Below are 22,978 nucleotides of genomic sequence, written 5' to 3'. Positions count from 1 at the left end.
AAAAAAAAAAAAAAAAGAAGAAGAAGTCACAAATAAACAATGTTCACAGCGAGGGAGAGGAAGAGACACATGAGCACCAATTCAGAAATTATTAACAAATGTTTGCTTCTGAATAAAAGGTAAAATGTACAGATTCCAATGGAACTATTAACCGTCACTGTTAACTTGAGACACTAGAAGCTAAGAATGGTTCTATAGGGATTTTTAGAAATGATTAAAAGTTTCAGCAAGAGGAAAGTCTGTATCTAGTGAGTTAACACGACTTCTAGACATTTAAGAGAAAGATAATGAATCTTACATAACTTAAAGGCAATAAAAATACAGAATGCTATTTAATACATTCTATGAACTAAATATTATGTTTACTCTAAAATCACAAAATGAAAATGCAATAAAACTTAAAAGGTTAGACTTACACAGCAACATGACTGAAAAACTTAGCAAACAGTACTGAGCAGCGCTTAGGGTACCGTCATTATCAGGTTAGAGGCAGCACAGGGAGGAAGGGCTGGCTTACTGGTGTGTAAATGTAACATATACAGGTTTAATATGTATACAGTAAATAACACATATGTCTTACATCTGTATATGTACGTAAGCTCACTTCTGGCATGTTAAAATGTACATATTAAAAAAATCAAACAATTATTTTGTATCAATAAATACTGAAAAAGCAGCCTAACACATCCAATATCCACCCCCGGCAGATGAAGCAAGTGAATGATGAATGGAAAGGAATTTTCTTCATCTAATCACACCTGACTGCTAATCAATGAGAGCCTTTCCAGTTTAAAAGCAGGCATAGCCAGGGGTGTTTGTCAACCTGAGTCTGATTTTTAAAATTAAGTTCATTGGTACATTTTAGGTACACATCACGATCACATTCATCTCTCAGAATTTGTACCTGTACGTGGTATGTCTTAGTTCTTGTTTTTTCCATTCCCTTTCCCTCTCATCCACCCCTTCACCCCTATTTTCAAAAGCTTTGTGTCCATTTTTTCTTTTCTCATATTTTTCTTTCCCTTCTTTCATTTCCTGAACTTCCCCCTCCCCTTTGAACCTCTGCTTCCTATTTCACATTGTCTACTATGCATTTCAGTTCTCGCTTACACTTTGTTTCTCACACCAGATTTGGTATTTACATACGTCCTATTTATTTCACTTAGAGTATGGCCTTGATATGCATCCATGTAGCTATAAATGTCTCTAGTTTATCGTTCTTTATGATTGAGTAGTACTCCACTTTATATTAAAAAAAACCCCACATTTTCTTTATCCAGTGTCCCGTTGATGGGCAAATGAGTTGCTTCCAAGTTTTAGCTACCATGAATTGTGCTGCTATGAACATGGGTGCATGTATGTCATTGTGGCATGATGCTTTTAATCCTTTTTGGAAGATACCGAGCAGGGAAAGAGCTGGGTCAAATGGGATCTTTAATCTTAGTTTCTTGAGCAATCTCCACACTGATTTCTATAATGCACCAGTCTTCACTCCCAACAGTGGAGAAGGTTTTCTTTTCCCCACACCCCTGCCAGCATTTGTTATTGGTTGATTTCTTGGTAGTAGCCATTCTTTCTGGAGTTAGATGGATTCACAGCATTGCTTTCATCTACATCTCTCAAATGACCAGTGATGTTGAACATTTTTTCGTATGTTTATTTGTTGTTTCTACTTCTTTGTCTGAGAAATGTCTATTTCAGACGTCCATTTTTGAATTGGGTCTTTAAATTTAAGGTGAATTTTAAATTTAAGTTCTTTCTATATTTTAGATAGTAGACATCTGTCTGAGGGACAGCTAGTAAAAATTTTGCCCATACTGTGGTTTGTTTCTTCACTCTGTTAGTGGTTTTTCTTGCTGTGCAGAAGAAAGAGATCCAGGGGCCAGGGATTTGGCTCAGTTGCACTATACCTGCCTCGCAAGTGCAAGGTCTTGAGTTTAATTCTGGTACCCCCCAAAAAAAAAGATTCTAGAGAGAGAGAGAAACATTCCATTGTTGGTTCTTTGTGTTAGTTCACAGGTGATTGAGGTTTCGTTCATGAAGTCTTTTCCTACACCAATGTCTTCAAGAGTTCTACCTAACCTATCCTCTAGCAGGTTCAGTGTTTCTGTTTTAATATCTAGATCTGTGATCCATTTTGATTTTAGTTTAGTACATGTTGAGATTTATAGGTCTTTTAGTCTTTGGCAAGTTGAAACCAGTTTTTCCAGCACCATTTATTAAAGAGGCTATCTTTCCTCCAGTGAGGGTGTTTGGCTCCTTCATTAAAGATGAGGTGGCTGAGTGTGCCAGGAGTTGTTTCTGAATCTTCTAATCTGTTGCAGTGATCCTTGGGTCTGTTTCTTTGCCAGTTCCATGCTGTTTTTACCACAGTAGCTTTATAGAATAGTTTCAAGTTGGGGATTGTGATACCCTCTGCCTTGTCTTTGTTGCTTACAACTGCTTTTGCTATTCTAGGTCTCTTCTGATTCCAAATGAATTTTTGGATCTTTTTTTTTTTTTTTAGGTCTGCGAAATATGCTGTTGGAATGTCGATGGGGATTGCACTGAATTTATATAGCAATTTTGGAAGTACAGCCATTTTCACTCTACTGGTTCTTCCTACTGAGGAGCAAGGGATGTCTTTCCATTTTCTGATATCCTCCTCGATATCTTTTTGTTTTAAGAGTGCTATAGTTTTCAGAGTAGAGGTTTTTTTTTAAAAACTTCCTTTAGATTGATTCCTAGGTATTTCAATTTTTTGGATGTTATTGTGAGAGAAATTATTTCCCCCATTTCTCTCAGTGAGCCTGTCATTCGTGTATAAGAAGCCTATCGAGTTTTGAGTGTTGACCTTGTATCCAGCTACTTCACTGAATTTGTTTATTAAGTCGATAAGTCTTTTGGTGGAGTTCCTGGAGTCTTCTACATAGAGTATCATATCCACAAATAATGACAGTTTAACTTCATTTCCTATCTTTATTCCTTTTATTCCTTTCTCTTGTCTAATTGCTGTGGCTAATGTTTCCAGAACTATATTGGACTGAAGTAGTGACAGTGGGCATCCTTGTCTTGTACCTGATTTTAGCATGAAAGATTTCAGTTTTTGACCATTTAGTATGATGTTGGCTGTTGGTTTTTCATAGTTGCCTTTTATCAGGTTGAGATAGAGGCATCTATTCCAATTTTCCTTTTTTTTTTTTTTTTTTTTTTTTTTTTGGTACCAGGGATTGAACTTGGGTCCTTGTGCTTGCAAGGCAGGCCAATGAACCGCTGAGCTAAATCCCTGGCCCCTTATTCCAATTTTCTGTAGGGTTTTAATTACGCATGGATATTTGATTTTGTTGAACACTTTTCTGCATCAATTGAGATGACCACATGGTTTGTGCCCTTGACTTTTAAAATACACTATATTACATTTATTAATTTATTTACGTTGAACCAGCCTTGTAATCCATTAGGGTAAAGGCAACATGTGGTTTCCAGGGAAATCAATGTAAACAAGGCTCATAAAGGTCAAGACAAAGCATTCTCAAATTAGGAATAGACAAAATATATGGTTGTGATTAGAACACTGTCCTTCAGTCTGAAGGTTTTAGTTGGGGGAATGGGTTTGGGGGTGAGTTACCCTGACCTAGGCATGTAGGCTTTGGCCAGGCTCAGTTCTGTAAACAAGCCCATTGTGGGGCTAACTCTTCACAACCTGCTTTGGGCATCACCAATATTATGGTGTTCTGCATTGATGAAACTTGCTTTGGCAGGGTGTATCATCTTCTTGCTGAACTTCTGCATTCTGTTTGTAGGTATCTTATTGAGGATTTTTGCAACTATGTTCATTAGGGAGATTGGCCTGTAGTTTTTTTTGGGTTGAGTCTTTCTCAGCTATTAGAATCAAGATAATGGCTGCTTCTAGGAATGAATCTGGGAGTACTGCTTCCCTTTCAATTTCATAAAGAGTTTGTGAAGTAGTGGCATCAGCTCTTCTCTAAATTTCTTATAGAAATCAGCAGTGAAGCCATCATGACCTGGGCTTTTCTTTGTTGGTAATTTTTTAGTTTTTAATTTCATTGATCAATATTAGGTTGTTTAGAATTTGTATATCTTCTTGGTTCAACTTTGGTAATTTCTATGTATCTGGGAATCTGTCTATTTCTTCTGTGTTTTTCACCTTATTGGAATACCAGACTATTGGAATACAGGCTCTCAAAGTAGGCCTTGATGATCCTCTGGATTTCTGCTGGATCTGTTGTTAATTTTACCCTATTCATTTCTAACTGCATAGATTTGAGGCTTTCCCTTTTTTTGGATAAGTTTGGCTAAGACTTTGTCAATTTCATTTATTCTTTCAAAGAAATATCTCTTTGATTCAGTGATTTTTTTGTATTGTTCTCTTAGTCTCCATTGCATCAATTTCTGCTCTGACATCTAAAATTTTCTCCCTTGTACAAGATTTGGATTTGTCTTACTCTTCTTTTTCTAGAAACCTGAGGTTCAGCATTAGGTTGTTTATTTGAGCTTGCTCTGGTTTCCTAATACGGCTATTCACTGCTATGAATTTCCCTCATAGATCTCCTTCCATTGTGTTCCATAAATTCTGGTATGTTGTATTGGCATTGTTATTTAATTGTACAAACTGTCTAATTTCCTCTGTGATCCATTGGTTGTTTGGGAGGGTATTATTCAATTTCCATGTACTTATGAAGTTCTTACAGTTTCTTTTGCTATTGATCTCCAATTTCATTGCACTATGATCTGATAGTACACAGGAGAGAGCTTCAATTCCTTTGCATTACTTTGGCATGTTCCATGAGCTATCATGTAGGCCTTACACACACTAATACATTCTCTACCACCAAGGCACGCTTATTTCATACATGTGCATGAAACAACTACCACAGCCACGCTAGGTAATGCATCTATCACCTCAGTTAACATTTTCAGCAAAGGAGGGGATGGGGAATTGAAGATCTACTCATCTCAGCAAATCCCAAGACTACAATATAGTATTATTAATTACAATTACCATGCTGAACCATGCTGTACCTTAGGGTCTCAGACCTCATTAATCTCACAACAGGAAGTTTGGGCCTTTTCACCACCACCTCCCCATTTCCTCCTATTCCAAACTGCTGTGAGCCACATGTTGTTAACCAACTTTTAGGTTGTATTCATGTTTGTTTTTTTTTTTCCCTTCTGGTATTGGGGATTGAACCCAAGCCTCTCCACTGAGGCACATCTTCACCCTTTTGAGACAGGAGACCTCTAAGCTGCACAGGTTGGATTCCAACTTCTGATACTGCTGTCTGCCTCTCACACTACTGGATTTACAGGCCTGCACCACAAGGCCAGCTTCCATGTATTTGCTATGATCAATGGTTGTGAATAATGCTGCCAGGAACATGGGAGTCCAGACACTGCTTTGAGCTGATGTCATTTCCCTTGACTATATACTCAAAGTGGGGCTGCTGATAGTTCTCCACCACCTTAGGTGCTAGGGATCAAACTTTAGACCTTGCACATGTTAGGTAAGCACTTATATCAATGAGCTATGAGCCCAGTCCTATTTGTAATCTTTTGAGAAACCTCATACTATTTTCCACAGTGCCTGTGCCAGCGCCTTATCAACACAGCATGAGGGTTTTCTCCACAGCCTCACCAGCACTTGTGATCCTTATCTTATGGGGATGGCCATTCTAACAGGTGTGAGATGATACCTCGCCACAGTTTGGATTTGCATTTCCTTGATGATTCGAGATCTTAAGTCCCTTTTCACTTACCTTCACTGTTATGCCTTCTTTGGAAAAAATGTCTATTCAGGTTGGTCATTTGCTTATTTTCAAGTGAATTTTAAAAATCCTCTTCAATATATGGCATGCAAATATTTTCTCTCATTCCATAGTTGCTTTTCCTCTTTATGGGTTGTTTCCTTTGCTGTGCAGAAGTTCTGTAGTTTGATATGGTCCCAATTGTCCATTTTTGCTTTGTTACTTTTGCTTTGGCGTCATAAGGCTTTCTCAGTGAGGTTTCCTTATGTTTTAATCTAGGAGTCTTACTGTTTTAGGTTTTACACTGAATTACTTAAATTGGTTCAATTTAATTTTTTTGTGGTATAAAACAGGGTTCAAGTTCACTCATTTGCACATAGCCAGTTTTTTCAACACTATTAAAGAAATTATCCTGTCCAGATTATGTATTCTGGGCACTGGCCATATAAGCATAGGGTTAGCTTTGCACTCGTGATTCTGTTCTGTTGGTCTCTTTTATGTCAGTACCATACATTTGCATCAGAAGCCTGGAGGAAGACCTAAATTCAAAATCCCAAGTGCAGTTCCTACCGAATGTATATTGTTTTTGCACCATTATAGTAAAAAACCTTTGAGTCAAATCATCATTAGTTGGAGACTATCTGTATTTATTTGAATCTTGACAAATTTCTTTTAACAATACCTTATGATTTTCAGTAGAGAGATTTTCCACCTTCATGGTTAAATTATTCCTACTGTTTTGTTTGTTTCTGATATTGCTGTATACAAGATTTTTAAGTTTCCTTTTTGGATAGTTGATTTGCTAGAGTAGGAATGCATCTGATTTTGTGTTCCAATTTTTTATCCCGCAACTGCACTGAATCATTTCTAAGTTCTATCAGTTCTGGGGTGGAATCTTTAGAGTTTTGTGTACCCAAAAGCCTGTCATCTGCATATAGAGAAATTTTACTTCTTTTACAATGTGGATCCCTTTTAATTCTTGTTCTTGCCTGACAGTTCTGACCAGAACTTCTAGTATTATACTCACAGAAATGGTAAGAATGTATACATTTGTCTCATTACTGATCTTAGAGGAAAGGCTTTGTGCTTTGCAATGTTGAATGTGATGTTAGCTGTGAGTTCTTTACAGCCTTTATGATGTTGTGGTACATTTCTTCTGTACCCAATTTGTTGAGAGTTTTTATCATGAGTGGATGTTGGATTTTATTAAATGCTGTTTCTGCCTCTACTGATATGGTCATATGCTTTTTATCTTTCACTCAGTTAATGTAGTGTATCATACACATCAATCTGCACAGGCTGAATAATCTTGGCATTCCAGGGGTAAATCTCACTTGATTATGGTCTGTGATTCTTTAAATATGCTATTGAATTTGGTTTGCTAGTAATTTGTTGAGAATTTTTGTTTCTATGTTTATCAGGGATTTTGGTCTGCAATTTTCTTTTCTTGTAGCATCCTTTGGCTTGGATCACAGTATTGCTGGCCTTGTAAAATAAGCTTGGAAGCATTCCCTCCTCTTCAATTTTTTGGAAGAGTGAGAGGATTGTAGTTAATTCTTCCTTAAATTCCTTAGACTTCAACAGTGAAGCCATTTGTCTTGGGTTTTGTTGAGGGGCTTTTGATTAGTGATTTAATATCCTTACTTATTTCTGGTCTGATCATACTGTCTGATTCTTCCTAGTTCAGCCTTGGTAGGCTGAATGTTCCTACATGTACATTCATTTATTCTCAGGTTATTCAATGTATTGACATCAAATTGTTCACAGTTGTCTAATGATACTTTGTATTTCAAGATCTTTAAAACTTCTCCTTTTACTGGCCATTCAATTGTGCAGATGTTTGCTGTTTAATTCCATGTATTTGTAAATTTTCCAATTTTTATATTGTTGATGTGTGTTTGCATAATACTATGGTCAGAGAAAACACTTGCTATGAGCTCAGACTTGTTTTGTGGATTAGCATGTGATCTAGCCTAGAGAATGAAGGAAGTGTTTCTTGCTGCTGTGGCTAGGACGTTTCACACAGCTCTGTTAGGTCTATAGTCCTTCCTGCCTGGTTTTCTCTCTGGATGATCTATCCATTACTGAAGGTATAAACCTCCTTTACTATTGCTGCTATTTACTTTTCCTTTGAGTTTAGTATTTGTATTATGTATTTAGATGTGCTGAAACTTGGTCCAAGAATATGTACAACTGCTCTATCTTTGTGATGAATTGATCCTTTTATTATTAAATAATGACCCTCATTGTCTCTATGCCAAATTCACACTTTCAGCCTATTTTTTTCTGGTATTTATTAAGTGTAGCCCTTTCTTTTTCTTGTGGCTCTTCAGTATCTTCCCTCACCCTTTATTTTCACCCCATGAGTATCTTTTACCACTAACATGAATGAGTAAACTATTGGATCTTAATTGTTTTCAAAACTCCATTCAACCAATCAAAGTCTTTTGATGAGGGATTGTAATTGACTAATATTCAAAGTATTGATTGACTGGTAGGTACCTTTTGCTGTTTTCTGTTTTGTAGTTCCTTTCTTCCTCTTTTGCTGTCTTTCTGTGTCATACGATGCCTTTTAGTTATTGCATACTTGGATGTCTTTCTCTTAATTCTGTATAACTACTATGAGTTTCTGTTGTGGATACCACAAAATATATTTATAGCATCCTATTGTAAACTTATAATAATTTAAATTCAATCTCATAGAAAAGCTTTGCACTTTTACTTCTCAGTCTTCTCATGTTTTAGGTTATTGATGTTACCATTTATATAACTGTTTGTGTCCAATATAAAATTCTATAATTACAGTTTTAAAACAAAGAAAAGGAAAATAAAACTTATTTTAAGTTTTATCAGAACTGAAAGTTGTTTACAAACCACCCTTACACTACTAGAAGACTCTGACTTGGAGTACACATACACCATTAATAGAGTTCTTCACATTCATGTTTTCCTGTAGTTTATCAGTAAGCTTTCATTTTACTTTGTGAAATTCCCTTTAAATATTTCTTATAAGGCAGCTTAGTGGTGATGAACTCTTGCAGCTTCTATCTATTTGAGAATGTCTTTATGTCTTTTCCATTTATGAAGGACAGCTTTGTTCACTATGTTTGGTGTACTATTCATGGTTGGCAGGTTTTGTTTTGTTTCCTGTAGTACTGGGGATTGAGCTCAGAGTCTTTACTCTCAGAAGCAACCTCAGCAGCCATTTATTTTTTATTTTCAGACAGGGTCTCACTAAGTCACTAAGTTTTTCATTTTATTTTTTAACACTTTGGATGTATCATTCCATTGTCTTTTGGTCTGCACAATTTAGGCTGAGCAATCAGATAATAGCATTATGTGTCCTATTGGATGTGAAGAGTCTTGGTCTTTTGATAGTTAATCACAGTGTGTGCTCCATGTAGATGTTTCTGAGTTCAACCTACTTGGCAATTTTTAAATCTCAAATCTAGATGTTCATTTCTCCCTTCAAATTTGCAAAGATTTTTGGCTACTGTCTCTTTAAATAGACTTTCTGTCCTTTTATCTTCCTCTTTTATAATTTCAATAATATGTAGAGTGTTTCACTTGATGCTATCCCATAAAGCTCAGAAATATTTCTGGTCACTGTCATTTTTTTTCCTCTGTTTTTTTGACTGGACACTTGTTAAATGACCTGTCTTCAAGTTCATTGACTCATTTGCCCAAGTGCATCCTTGCTATTGAAGCTTTCTGTTGAATTTTTCAGTTCAGTCACTGCATTCTTCATTTCTAGAATTTCTGTATTTTTAAATGTTTTATGGCTTTCATTTTATTTATGTGCTGTTTTTCTAGCTTTGAGTAGCAGTCTCTCTGTGTTTCTTTGTAGTTTACTGAACTCCTTTTCAAGGATTATTCTGAGTTCTCTGTCAGTCAGTTCAGGGATCTCCACTTCTTTAGGGTCAGTTTTAGAGCTTTACTTTCCTTTTGGCGTCACATTTCTTTGACTCTTCACCATTCTTGTACCTTTGTTTATGGCTATGCATTTGAGGAAGCAGTCACTTTTTTTTTTAGCTTTTTACAAAGGTCCACTTGGCAAGGACAGACTTTCCTCAGCTAGTCCAGGAGGTGATGCTGACAGCTCCACTGGGAGCTTCCATGGTAGATGGGATCTGCAGTTGGGTGGAAACTTTTGCCTATTCTCTGAGGCCAGGTGGTGTGCTGGCTGGGCTGATTTCAGACAGGGATTCTGGCTGGGCTTCCTGGTCAGATGAGGTCACTGGCTGGGTTTTGCTCCTGCTCAAGGCTTTTTGCTTTGTTGTCAGCTGTGGTCACTACTAGGCTTCCTGGATAGGTGGGCTATGGCCTCAGCTTTGCTGTTGGGCAGGGCTGCAAGTGGGGCAATGAAATCAGGAAGGGCCATTGGCTGTGCTCTGTGTGAACCTGAGTTTTATGTAACATTGTCCTGGAGGGTCTAGATGGGTTTATAACCAAGAAAACTAAACATATAAAATGTTTAAAATAAGAAAACTATCAGTAATGATAGTTGACATATTTCTCTATAGAAAACTTGAAAATAATCATAAACAAATGACTGAAATGAAACTGCTAAACAAAAACCCCAGACATAAGGATAACAAACAAAAGGCAATGCACATAAACATTTATATTTATATACGTACTCATATTTATAAATGAGTATGTGTATATAACTCTGACTTTTTATCTATGCTAATAACTGAGGTAAAGACATACTTGATATTCACACATCAGGGTTTGGCACGTTAGCCCGTGAGGCTAAAAAGTAAGACTATGTATGCATGCATGTGTGCATATATCCACCCACCTATCTATCCAACTACCTAGCTACTTAATCTACCTTGAAAACACAATAAAAATAAAATGCCACTGTAAAAAGATACCATTACCATAACAAAAACTATACGTAAGTCAAGGGTATCTAGAATTTTACAAAGATTTTCAAGCTTTACTAAGAAATATTAAAGAAGTTCCAACTAGAAGACAACATAAAAGATATTAATGGATAGGAAGATCCACTACTGCCAGGAAATCAACTTTCCTAAGCTTTATAAATGAACCCTATGCAATTCTAACCAAATCATACAGGATTTTTCATGAAGCTGATGGTTTAAAATGTTGATGTTTCCAATGGACTAGGTGACTCTAACATTACAGAAACACATAGATTAAGAATTACCAACGTAGGAGGTGTGACAGAAAAATTCAGAGTTATGTTTCAATTAAAAAATTATAGTAAAAGACACATTGTTATCTCCTCTCAAAACACTCTTCCTCGCTTCAAACACACATCACATTCTTCTTGCCACTTTCTGAAGCAGTTCTGTAAGTCTTCTTTCATGAGCATTTTAGTGACACTGTTGTGACTATCTTTTCCTGAGTCGATTCAACATGTTTACCTTTCATGATCATTTTGACTTTTGTGAAGTGCCAGATCCAGTGAGCAAGGCAGATAAGGAACACCATATGTGTTTTACAAGCCTGTCTTTCTCTGGATGACACTCAGAAGTGACTTTCACCGTATTTTTGATCATGTTTTGTAAAAACATTCATGAAAGAGGACTTCCAGTACTATTTATGAAGGAGGCAAGAGTGATGAGATAAGTGTGTGCAAGCGAGATGGAATATTTTGAGGAAGACTAATGGCAATGTAACTTCTACTGTATTTTTTATAATTTAATCATTTAATCATTTACTGCATTTCTTTCTTGATCAGCTTTGGTATTTCCAAAGCAGCACACAAGGCCATAAAAGAGCTCATACAAGTCAGTAAGAGACAACCAACACCCTCATAGGAAAACAGGCAAGAACACTTCCTAAGAAGATTTTCACACAGACAACAAACATGAAGACTACAGGTCTCATTTCAAATGGAACATTGATGACTTATGCTTTTTAGCCCAGAGATGAAGAAAAGATGATTAATGCTCGTTTTAGTGATTATTAAAGAGAGGGGAGTGCTCTTGCAGAGTGTGGACAGAAATGTTAAGTTGAAACAACCTTTTATGAAAGCACGTCATCAATGTATGCAAATAACTAAACCATTTTATGTACTCTAAACCATAATCCCTCGGCTTGACTTATTCCTTCAGAAACAAAAGCAGCAAATCCGAAGACTTGTTTACAGTAGTGTTCATGTCAAAGATATAGGAAATATTTGAGATATATTATTAAATGGGGAAATAAGATTTAAAACTACATGTATTAAGATTGGAATGCATTAAAATATCAGACAGTAATTTACTAAAAATTGATGGTAAACTTATGGGTGATTTTCACTGGCCTTTTTCCCCCTGTACACTTTTCTTAAAATTTCCAAATATCTTTCAAAAGTTATGTTATGCTTGTAAAAAAAAAAAAAAAAAAAAAATTGAGCTTGGGAAGCTTTAAAAACAAATTAAGTTACTCTGCATCCTTACAACTGTTTTTCATCATTAAAACAGAAAAAAATAAAAGCAAGCATTCCGTTTAGGCAGATAAATCATGTTAATTGGATTTATAGTATATTCTCTTCATGTTGCAAGAAGTAAGCTTAAAATATACTTAGTAATCAGCCAAGTAAAATATTTTGGCCATGAAATTGGCAAGGAACTAAAATGCATAATTACCTAAAGCACATAAATACAATACATATAAAACATTAGCTGCATATTTATAATTAACACTGAATACATTATAATTATTCAGTATCTCTTGTATAATTTCTCAGAAGTAAACAGATAAAAGGTTTTCCATGTCTCCCTAAAGGGCAACAGAAGACAAAGATACTGAGAAAGATTCAACAGTCTAGAAGAGACTGAATAATATGGGTGAATTCTAAACTTTCTTATGTCAAAGCACAGACTAATATAAAACTGCTTTCATAAAATGAAATATAGAAAATTAGAAAAGTCAGCATTTCCCTTTGTTTTCTGTGAAATGACAACTTAAAAATGCAATAGGATCTAACTCAGTGTTGCTCCACTGCATAATGCATGTAGCAATAATATAAATTTATGCAATACAAAATCTGAAACAAATTAAATGTCTCAAAACACTTACACCATTTATTTCCATATTGTTCCTAATCCTTGAAAATGGGCAGGGGGCGATTAAGGACAGAGTGGAAATAAGTTCACAGCCACTGCTCTGATAGCAATGTGCCATTCTGTCATGCATCACCTCCACCCAGGGCTCCCAGTGTTTTGAAGATGTGGTTGGGGTTAAGAGCGAGAGTGGGAAGAGGCAAAGATGCCGGAGAGAGGAGAAAAACACAAAATGCACATCTGGAAGGAACCACTTCATTCAGAAACTGGCCGTAAAGGATCAGAGGAGCTCACAGACCCTAAGACAGCATAGTCTGCGTGGCACTGATGTCCAGAGCACAGCTCTCCACAAGTCCCTGGCACCCACTGAGTGCTGCCCATTAGAAACCCTCCCACCCATGAGAGCATCAAGTGCCCCAGAAGTCTGGCCTCCCCGAAGTGAGGCATGCAAACAGCATTGTCACCGGTCTTCACTTGCTGACCTTACTCCACGGAAGCTGCATGCTTAGCACCATGCCCAGAGTTAGAGTCAGCGGAGAGGAACTGGACGCACATCTTCTGAGCCCTAATCTACTGGCCTTGCTATTACACACCACTGCTCTTCCATAAAAGAAGCAAATTTTCAGATGTTTTTGTGTCATTTAATCAAAGCTTAAGGGTTCGCTCTGACCACACAATCACTGTGGACTGTATCATTCCGTGGACAAAAGACCCAGCAATGTTCAGAACAGATCATTTAGAAAGCCTTGGGCTTTCATGCACGACTCAAGTTTCCCAGTCTGCCTCCCGCTTCTTTCCTCTCTGGGTTGGCTCACTGGCAGCCTGCAATAACCCAGGGAGGCACTATGTCACCCTGTGGCTCTGGGGAGCCGTGATTTCAGCACATCGCCAGTCATTTCAGATGAGGCAGGATGGCAGATCCCATCGATAGGACGGTCCTACATCACTCTGACAATGAGAGGCTAGTGTGGGAGGAGCGGTGCTGGACTGACCTCCACCCCAGGGCCCAGACTCGGGGCAGGTTAATGGGCAGCATCTGCTGCTGAGACATTGAGTTGTGCCAGGGACGCAGGTATCAATGGGGCACCAGGGCTGCATGGGTCCTCTGCCAAAGGACAGAACGCTGTTCAAAGCAAACAAAACAGCAGAGGGTGAAACACAAAGACCAGGCAATAAAGCACAAGGTTAATTTCCCTGGCATTGGGTGTAACAGGAAGAACCTGAGCTGTAGGGTCCACAGATGAAGGAACAACACTTGCAACTCCACAGAGGGATGGTCTGGGGTGCATTCCCCAAATCTAGTCACTTCATCACCTAGGAAATGGGTGTGATGATCGTGCAGGAACACTGTGGATAGAAATATGTATCTTCAGGAGGTTTGGCACAGTAGGTGCTAGACAAAGACAGGTCCATCCCTGCTGTCACCACGCCCCTAGGAGCCAAGACAGACCGATGAGAGGTTCACCCTCAAGCCTTGCTGCCCCAACTACTTCCACGAACACACAATCCCTCTCTGAACTACGAAACTACACACCATGACAGAGCTTCCTTCTTGGAGCATGAATGAAACTCACAGTCAACACCTCCACAGCTCTGCAGTGCTTCTATGAGGAGAGGATGGAGGCAGGAAGACACAATTCTGCCCAAACAACTCTCCAGAGCATTCAGTCAAGTGTCCAATCGCTCAGTTTAGTTCTTGCATTCTCTATCCTGAGCTGGTCAGAACCTACATGACTGCCCCCACTCCAGACACCAACCCAGGCTGTCGTCTGCACTTCTGATGGCCCGGCATGAAATCGTGGTTCCCAGGATCCCCCTCTCTCTTGGTCTGATTAATTTGCTAGGATGGCTCAAAGGACTCTGGGAAACACGCAGACCTGCTTATTAGAGGATGTTGTATGGGATGAAGAGACGCACAGGGTGGGGGTTCACCATCTTCCCACATCAACCTGTGGCCAGCAGCCGGAAGGCTCAGGAGCATTATTCAAGATCCAGCTGCCTCTGCTCCTCCTTCTGGAGCGGGTGGGGTGGGGTTCAAGTCCTTCAGTTTCTTGGTCTTCCTGGGGCCTGTGCCTGGTCCCAGTGTGGCTTTTATAGATCCACCTGAACCCACCTCATCAGCATAACTTATGAAAAGAGGCTCATTATGAACAGAAAAATGCTCCTCTCGCTTAGCAAAAAACTCGAGGTTTTGAGAGTTTGGAAACAGGAGTGAGGGATAAAGACCAAATATATTTTATGGAACACTACAGAGTCAAGTAAATTTAAAGCAAACATGGAGTCACATGTCTATTCTAACATTTTAAAACACACGGCTGGCACTGAGTACAGAGATCAGACTGAACCATGCTCATGCTTGCCACACTTCAAGGATCAGGAGTGGCTGGGTCCAGGGCTTTTCCAGACTGGAATGTGCTGTCCACTTGATTCTCCATGATGATCTGTACCTCTGAGTTTGCTTTCCATTAACAGGAAACACTGGTGAAAAGCACCAGACTTGAAGCGTGAGGGTGAAGGCGACATTGAGAGGTTCCAGAGTGGATTCGGTTGGCCAGGAAGGGGCAGTTCATACCCGGTCTGCTCCCCCCGGAATAAGAATGCTGGTCACTCCACCGTGTGACCATGGACATCTGAACAATGCACACAAGAGGTTCAGACTCCTGCTGTAGGTGATCGTCCATCCTGCTCATCTGTTCTTTCCTGTCTCTGCTCTTGGCCACACGCCCAGTCTCTTCTCAACAAGCAGGGCTCTGTGCTCCACTCATCCTGCTTTCCTAGAACCCAGTCCAGAGCTACAGGGGCCTACGCCTCCCATGCTGCCTACCAGACTGCAAATCAAGTCCTTAACACTCGCAGTTTCTGGGTTTGGGTCGAAGGACAGCTCCGTCCATCTGGATCATTTCTACATGCGGAGATATGTGTGTTTAGACACACAGCATCAACTCAGCGAGGGAAAGGAACTGCCTGCTTCCGTGCCATGAAGTATCCGCTGAGGGATCAGTTAGCACATCGACTGCTGTGTTTCCAGCCACTGTGGGTCTCCCACACCCCTGAGACTCCAAGCTGGAGACTGGGTGGGAGCAGCTCTTTCCCCTTGAGAGCCTCATCAGGGAAGGGCGGTGGCAGGGGCCACGGCTGAGGTGGGTCTTCAGGGATCTGGCTATTGAAGGAGGATGAGAAGTCACTCTGTGCCGAGGCCACAGCAGGAGCCACAGCTGAGTCCCGAGAAGTCACAGTATGGGGATGGCGAGTCCCTCCGAGCGTGCCGTGGGAAGGAGCTGTGGGCAGAGCGTGTCAGGAAAGGCCGAGGTCCCTCTCTCAGGAGAGTGGATGGGAGTCTCCGTGGGGTGCGACAGCCTCATCACACAAAGACAGCAGGTTGCTGGGTGGGGACACCCCGGGGACAGAGGGATGTAGGGAGCATGTGAGGGGACTCCCACAGTGCGCAGGCAGGGCCAGGGCCAGGCGCACAGCGGGGAGGAGGGCAGAGGACTGGGAAGCTGCAGAAGGAAAAGGGCAGGGCTGTGACCGGCTGCTGTGGAGGTCAGGGGAGGGGGGACCTGGCCTGACTCCACCAACCTCACCCACGGCACGAGGAAGGCCAGAGACATGGAAATGCAACACCCACAAAGGCTGGGACACAGGCACACTTCCATCCCCTCCTTCACAAAGGGACTGGTGATGGCATCTGACGCTGAAAGCACGTGAACAAGGGAACACTTGCTTCACTTCTCTGTGTCAGAAAAAATTCATATAACCGCTTCAAAGTGGAAATCAGTTGCCAAGAAGCGCTTCAAACAAACTGGGACGTGTTGGTGCTACAGCTATCACTGGCAGGCAGGAGCGTCGTGGGGAACAACATCTGTGATGGAATTCTCCGAAGGCCGAGCTCGCACGAGGTGTCATCAGGGACAAGGGCAAGAGGAGAGCATGTGAGAAACCACCGCACGTGCTGCAGAGGCAACCAGAGTAGCGACCAAAGCACAGTTCTACAGCAGGACTTAAGGCAAAACAAGCCAGGTGTTTGCGGTCGAACCAGCTCCCTTTGCACTATTTAAAAATATACAGAAACTTTCATCCACTAGGGAAAGCACCTGCACCCCCACACCTGACTTGCAACTGCTTGAAGCCATCTCAGAATTTCAGAGGGAAGTTTTTAGCATTTTCTTATGGGCCTGGCTCACCAGCACCATGATCATTAAAGCAAAAAAGAAAACACATCAAAAATCACTTGGCTGCTGCCGCAGCGGTTGGAGACACAGCTGTTGGGATTCTTAATGCATTTCCAGTGCCTGCCAATGCCGCCCCCTCCCTCCGCTCCCCACCCTGCCTTTCAATGGCTTTGTTTTGTGTGTTTTGGATCTAGTGGGATAGAAAATAACCTGCACTGATTGTGGCAATTGATGGACTCAGCTGGTGCCTCGGAAGAGGGAGAGGGCCTAAAAAGCTCATCGGAGAGGCGTGTGGGCTGGAGATGCGGGTCGGACGCGGAGCTGCCGTGTGGGTGGCGCGCAGGCTGTGTTCCCAGCAGCGGAGTCACGCAAGTGCCTCTGACTGTATTCCAGCAGCCACCGTTTTCCAAGAGCCAACTGGGGGCTGCCATGTCCTGTCCTCAAGCTCCCCGAAAGCATGTGCGACTCCCCTGGCCCTCACACCCCAGCAACGGACAGATGAGGCAGCCACGCCAGGGCCTCCTGATCCTGAGCCTGAGCCTGATCTCTCTGGGCAGGGAGGCTGGGAGTTAGAATTCCGGCCTCTGCAGAAAGCGGTCATTTTATTTTGTAGGCTACGTTGGCTTCTCTGAGATGGGAGGTGAGCAAATAAACACAGAGGGTACCAGGGCGCAGGAGGGACCATGCACTGACAGATTGCTGGAACTTGGTCCAGTACAGGCAAAAGCACCACACAAAACCCAGTGCTTGCCCTGAACACATTCAGCTATTTTACTTAGAAGATGGAAAAGATGGATGTGTGTGTGGGGGGAGATAGACAAACCATCATTTAAAAAGACCTATAATGGCTGGGGGATTTAGCTCAGTGGTTCTGCTGCCTGCTTTGCAAGCAAAAGGTCCAGAGTTTGATCCCCAGTACCAAAACAAAAAGGGCGGGGGGTGAAAAAGACCTACAAGGAACCATGTCTCAGAAGACAGCACCTTCAATACATTTAAGGAAAACCCAGGTTCCTCAGCAAAACCCATGTGTTGTTCGTAAGCCTGAAGAGTTTTACATAATGTCTTCAGTTCTTGGGTTTAAACAGCAATAAAACAATCTTCCTGTTCAATTACAAAATAACCCAGCATTTGTGCCTGGAGAGATTCGCGGTAGGCCGCAAAGTAGGTAGAATAAAGGAAAAACTTTTCTAAATGCAGTGAGATGCACACGGACACATAAATGTTTCCAAAGAGTAGGATGTGAAGAGCTGCTTGGGTTTCTAGCAGTGACTGGCAAATCCATCTTCCCGCCCCAGAGCGGTACTGCCTAGCTGACGACTGGGCCGTCGGCATCATTCAGGACCTCCCGTGGAAGGGGCACCGGCGCCGTCCCCTCACCGTGATCTGTCACAGCAGGCACATTCCTGCAGAAGAGCGGAGCTGTCTGCCTGCTTTGGGTCCACGTCCTTTTGCTCCGATCCCCAAAGGACACTGGATCAGTCCCAAAATCAAGGCATAAGGTAACTGAAGATGAAATAAAAGGTAGATAATAGGAAGCTGGAGATAGAATGTTTGCAAAAAGGAGGGGGACCAAGAGATGGAAGAAGAAAGGAGGAGAAAGGAACAGAAAATGGTGGTGTGTTACGGACATGCGCCAACACCCCACAATGCCGTGTCATCCTTATGCGCGGCGATCAGGTATGCGTAGAGAATAAAGACAAAAATGAGGAATAAGCAAGGTCCTGTGGGGAGCACAGAGTGGGAGCAAAGTCATTTTACAGGCTCACAGGGTCGCCACTGCCCCGTCCCTGCAGTACTGCACAGCTGGCAGCTACCACACTGCCGGGACAGTAGGGACCCTGTGTCCCGGACAGAGGGCAGTGAGGCCCCGCTGGCAACCCTGGTGACAAAGGCCAAGAAGCCTGCAGGCAGCATGGCCGACCCCGCACTGGCCCCAAGAGCGGCTGCGTCCTTTTGCCACTGCAGCAGCGCGCCGTTTTCTGCTCACTTCAGCATGTTTACTTCACTGTGACTCATTTCTGCATTTCCTTCGAGTCAAATAACTACATCTCCCGACGAGTGTGCCACACGACTGTCCTGTGAGAACCAAGTCACACGGAGGCCTGCCCCCGCGGCTCCCTCATCCCACCTCCGTCCCACCCAGTTTGGATGCACTTCGGGTGGGTCTAGACCAGGAACGAAGCCAGTGTCCAGGCTGATTTCCAGACACTGCCACCTCAGGAAAGATGAACGGGGTGGGGTCCACAGAGAGATTCCCTGCTCCAGAAATTAAGACCCAAATACACCACAGAAGGGGACCAGAAAGATGGAGTGGATGACGGCAGACACGGGTCACGGCAGCGACGACACCCTTCGCGGTCCTTTTCTTCCGGGACATTCCCGGCCCGATGTCACCCACGCCTGGGACCCTGGGAGCCACGCGGGAGCATTTCCACACGGGGACAGAGCTGTACCTCCGCTCTCCCTTTGACCTTTCCTAGGTCAGCAGCTCTCCTGTGCCTCTGACAACTGACATTTAAAGGCCAAGCTGCTCACACCGCCAGATCTCACCCGCACGCTGGGTGAGACTCAGGCCTCCCGCGTCTTGCTTCTGTCCCAGCGGTACGTCCAACGTCCCTCATGGAGGAAGCCGCCTGCTGTGCTTCCCCGGGGCCTCACTGCCAGGCTGTGCCTCTACCTGGAATGCGTCCCGGACGGTTTCTGACCAGATGCCCTGCCGTGGCCGTCCAGCTGCGGGGTCCTGTGCCGCGAGCTTCCGCACCGAGGCACGCTGTGGGCCCCCATCCTCCGCACCCTGCGGTCTGAGATACTCAACCCTCCCCCAAGCCCTACTCTGCCAAAGACACCGACACACCCTTGGCTTTTAAAGAAGATTCTACAGCTCATTTGTTGCTGCAGAATCCCCAGGCCTTTCCTAACGTAGATGTGGAAATATTACGTACGCAAGGCTAGGGGAGCGCACAGACCTAAGACACTTTTCTCAGTTCTTCAACTCCTGCTCCACAGAATCGGGCCCGTTTGCCTCAAGTGACTTTATCCTGGGAACCTGTGAGCATGGGGACCCGTGGGGAGGCTGCCATCTAGCCCCACAATGGAGCAAACGGCACAGACACCTTACCCCAGTGCATGGCTGGCCCTGTGCCCTGGTGCTCATGCGAGGGGGGGCAGACAGGGCTCTCAGGGGATGTGGCCTCCTGGCCCACCGTGCTGTGGGTGTCCTCTCTCAGACCCCAGGACATGTCGGCCTTCTCCTCCTGCACTGCTACCTCTTCCTGCGAATGCCTCCTGCGTGCCTGGCCGTGCCCCTGCCGGAGATGGACTGCGCCATGCCACGCTCTGAAGGACCCCACCTCACAGCTCACCTACGTCACACAGGCAGGGCGTGGAGCCTGGGTCCTGAGCCTGGGCCCTTTAGGTCCCACCAGGGAGGTGGCGGCCGAGCAGCACGAGGACCCACCAGGCCAAGCCGCTCCTGGCACACGAATCACATGGGTGTGAAGTTCGCTTTGTGACAGGTCTGAAATCCAGCTGGGCTTTCAGAAAGAACTGCTTAAAGATTCTCCAGACAGGGCTGGGGATTTAGCTCAGTGGTTCTGCCGCCTGCCTCGCAAGCATGAGGACCAGTGTTCGATCCTGGTACCAAAAACAAAAACAAACAAACAAAAAAGATTCTCCAGATTTACGTGCGTGTAAGAACTCCCTGGGGTCAGAGAAAATGGACAGGGGCTGCTGGCTACACTGCCGGCCCCAGACCTGCTCGGTGACACCCAGAACAAGCCGGGAAGGCCGGGGCACCAGGCTTCCGGAGGTGCTACCTAGGCGGGGCCCTTCCTCCCGCAGCATCACTCATACCCTTACCCTCGTCCTCTCCGCCCACCTGGCCCTCCCGGCACCAGTGACCCCTGGAGGGCAGTGTGGGGACAGGGACAGAAGGGTGGGATTATTCCTAACAGAGTTTTCCCTTCTCAATCTCGGGACAGTGCCCTTCCTTGTGTTCCTGCTGTCTTCTCTAGCATGTGCTATTGGCGTTTCTTCTCTTCCCTCTTTTAAAAAAAAGTGATGATACATTTGGAGCTTAAGTAAGTGTTTACTTTTAAACTATCCTCTCTGATCACCGAATCAGTAGAGAGATTTGTTTGGAAATGTAATTAATACCTCAGTTTCTTTCAGGTATAAGGACTCCTAATGTCTAACTTAGGCCTAATATGACTGAAATGAGTGTAAGATTCATTTTGCACCTATAAATCAAATATCCCCAGGAGCCCTCCATGAGAAATAATTTCTGGCATATTTTCTAATAAGCGTCATTTATAGTCACAAGGAAGGTATTTTTAAATAGTGCATGAAAAAGCGGATTCAGGCTATTTTATAAATTGTTCTTTGAGCCTCTAACTAATCTCTCTGACATTAACATCTTTAATAAACATTAGAGCAATACCTGCATTCAGAATATTAGATAGAACGAAGACATCATTGCTATTCATTAGGCTTATATTTTCTCAATAACCTAATTTTGTCTTTCATAAGATATTAATGCTTTGGAAGTCTTACCCTTAATCCTATTAATTCTTAAACCAGTCTTTAAAAGTGCAGAAGGCTACATGCAAAGGCAGTCAGCTTCACCGAATTATACACCCAACTGCTGAGGGTAAATCTCAGAATTTCAGGGTTGCCCGGGTGCGATATGGGTCGGTGTCCCGGGCTCTGGTGTTTCCTGCTCTGAGGGCCCTGTCAATACACCCTGACTCGAATAGCAGCGAGCACAGCATGTCTGTCTGTCTGCCTGCCTGCCTGCCTGCCACAGAGCTCTGGAGAAAAGCGCTGATGCAGCCGCCAACACTGGTGCCGTGTGTCACAGTCCCTGCTGGTCATGCCAGCAGGGGGAGAGCTTGGCAAGGTGGCACTGGGCATGACCCGAGGCATGGAGAGAGTCCCACAGGAGGGGACAGAAGCCGGGGAAGGCCCGCAGGCTGTGAGGGGCATGCTTAATCCCAGATAGGATGCTTCCGGATGACAAGAGTTAGGGAGACAGGAGCAGAGACACAACCTGAGAGGGAAAAGCCCCACGGCTCCCCCGTCCTCTCCACTCTGGGCAGCAGGCGAGTGTCTCTTCATCAGGGACTGACACCTGCCTTTGACAGCACACAGATAAGAGTCCACCTGCCCACCACACATGCAGGTGACTTGGACTCCACCAGGCACTTAAGCCTCCTCCCCCCTCCACGTCCAGCAGCACACGCTCCTGGCAGAGCCCAGGAAGTGAAGACAGTGGAGACCCGCTCTGCCCCTGGTGAGGCCAACAGCTGTCAATAGGAGAGCCCAGGGCAGTAACTGCCGTCACAGCTGTGACGACAGACAGCCAGTCCCTGTACTACAGTGACAGCGAACCTTTTAGAGCTTTCAATGGGGCAAACAGCCCGCTGCGGCATGCGTGCCCTTGTTTGCCACCACTGTTGTGCTGCCTTCTCATCCCTGCTTGGCCTAGGACTGCTATCAAGGGACTGTTTCTTCCTGAGAGAATTACAAAACGAGCAGGACTTAGTGTCCTAGTCGGAAGAAGCCACAGACAGTGGCTGGTGGTCGGGCATGGGAGGCAGTGAGAACCTGGGGGCCACTGCTTTTGCAGCACGGGCTGCAGAGGAAGAAAGGGGCAGCGTTTCCGGGAGGAGCTGCCCACCCCCGCCCGTGCCCACCCCCGCGTGCCCACCTCGTACTCCTCCTTGAAGCCGTAGCCCTCGGCACACTTCATCTGCGTGATGTGCTGCAGCAGGTCGGCCACGCGGATGGCAGGGTGCAGCTGCCCGGTCTGGTAGGGCACGTCGGCCGCCTCACGCTTCTTGTAAGTGTGGGACTGCACCAGGCTGCTGGTGTCGCTGGCCATCGTGTGGGTCTCGTCTGGGGGAAGAAGGGCAGGGAGAGAGTGAGCGTGGTGGCCGGCGGCTGGGCAGGGCCACAGAGGCCACTAGGACGCTGGCGCCGACACCCCACAGCCTGCGGCGGCAGCAGTCCCGGGACGGCTCGTGTTCACTGAGACTGCAGC

The 22,978-nt window shown here is 43.9% G+C and overlaps 1 protein-coding gene across 8 annotated transcripts in view; it reads right to left on the bottom strand.

The window, feature by feature from the left end:
- The window catches only part of Ptprm (protein tyrosine phosphatase receptor type M), a 608,602-nt gene that overhangs the window by 121,839 nt on the left and 463,785 nt on the right, over positions 1–22,978 (bottom strand). For all 8 annotated transcript variants that reach the window (XM_033757448.1, XM_033757447.1, XM_033757449.1 and 5 more), the window contains one exon: positions 22,646–22,833. In XM_033757448.1, the coding sequence (XP_033613339.1) occupies positions 22,646–22,833 (188 nt within the window). The remainder of the gene's footprint in view (positions 1–22,645; positions 22,834–22,978) is intronic.

This window comes from Fukomys damarensis, unplaced genomic scaffold, assembly GCF_012274545.1.
Source record: "Fukomys damarensis isolate Sample0158 unplaced genomic scaffold, DMR_v1.0_HiC HiC_scaffold_30, whole genome shotgun sequence".
NCBI classification, from domain to species: domain Eukaryota; kingdom Metazoa; phylum Chordata; class Mammalia; order Rodentia; family Bathyergidae; genus Fukomys; species Fukomys damarensis.
The sequence above is the reverse complement of the archived record's forward strand: the minus strand, read 5'-3'. Positions and strand labels throughout refer to the sequence as shown.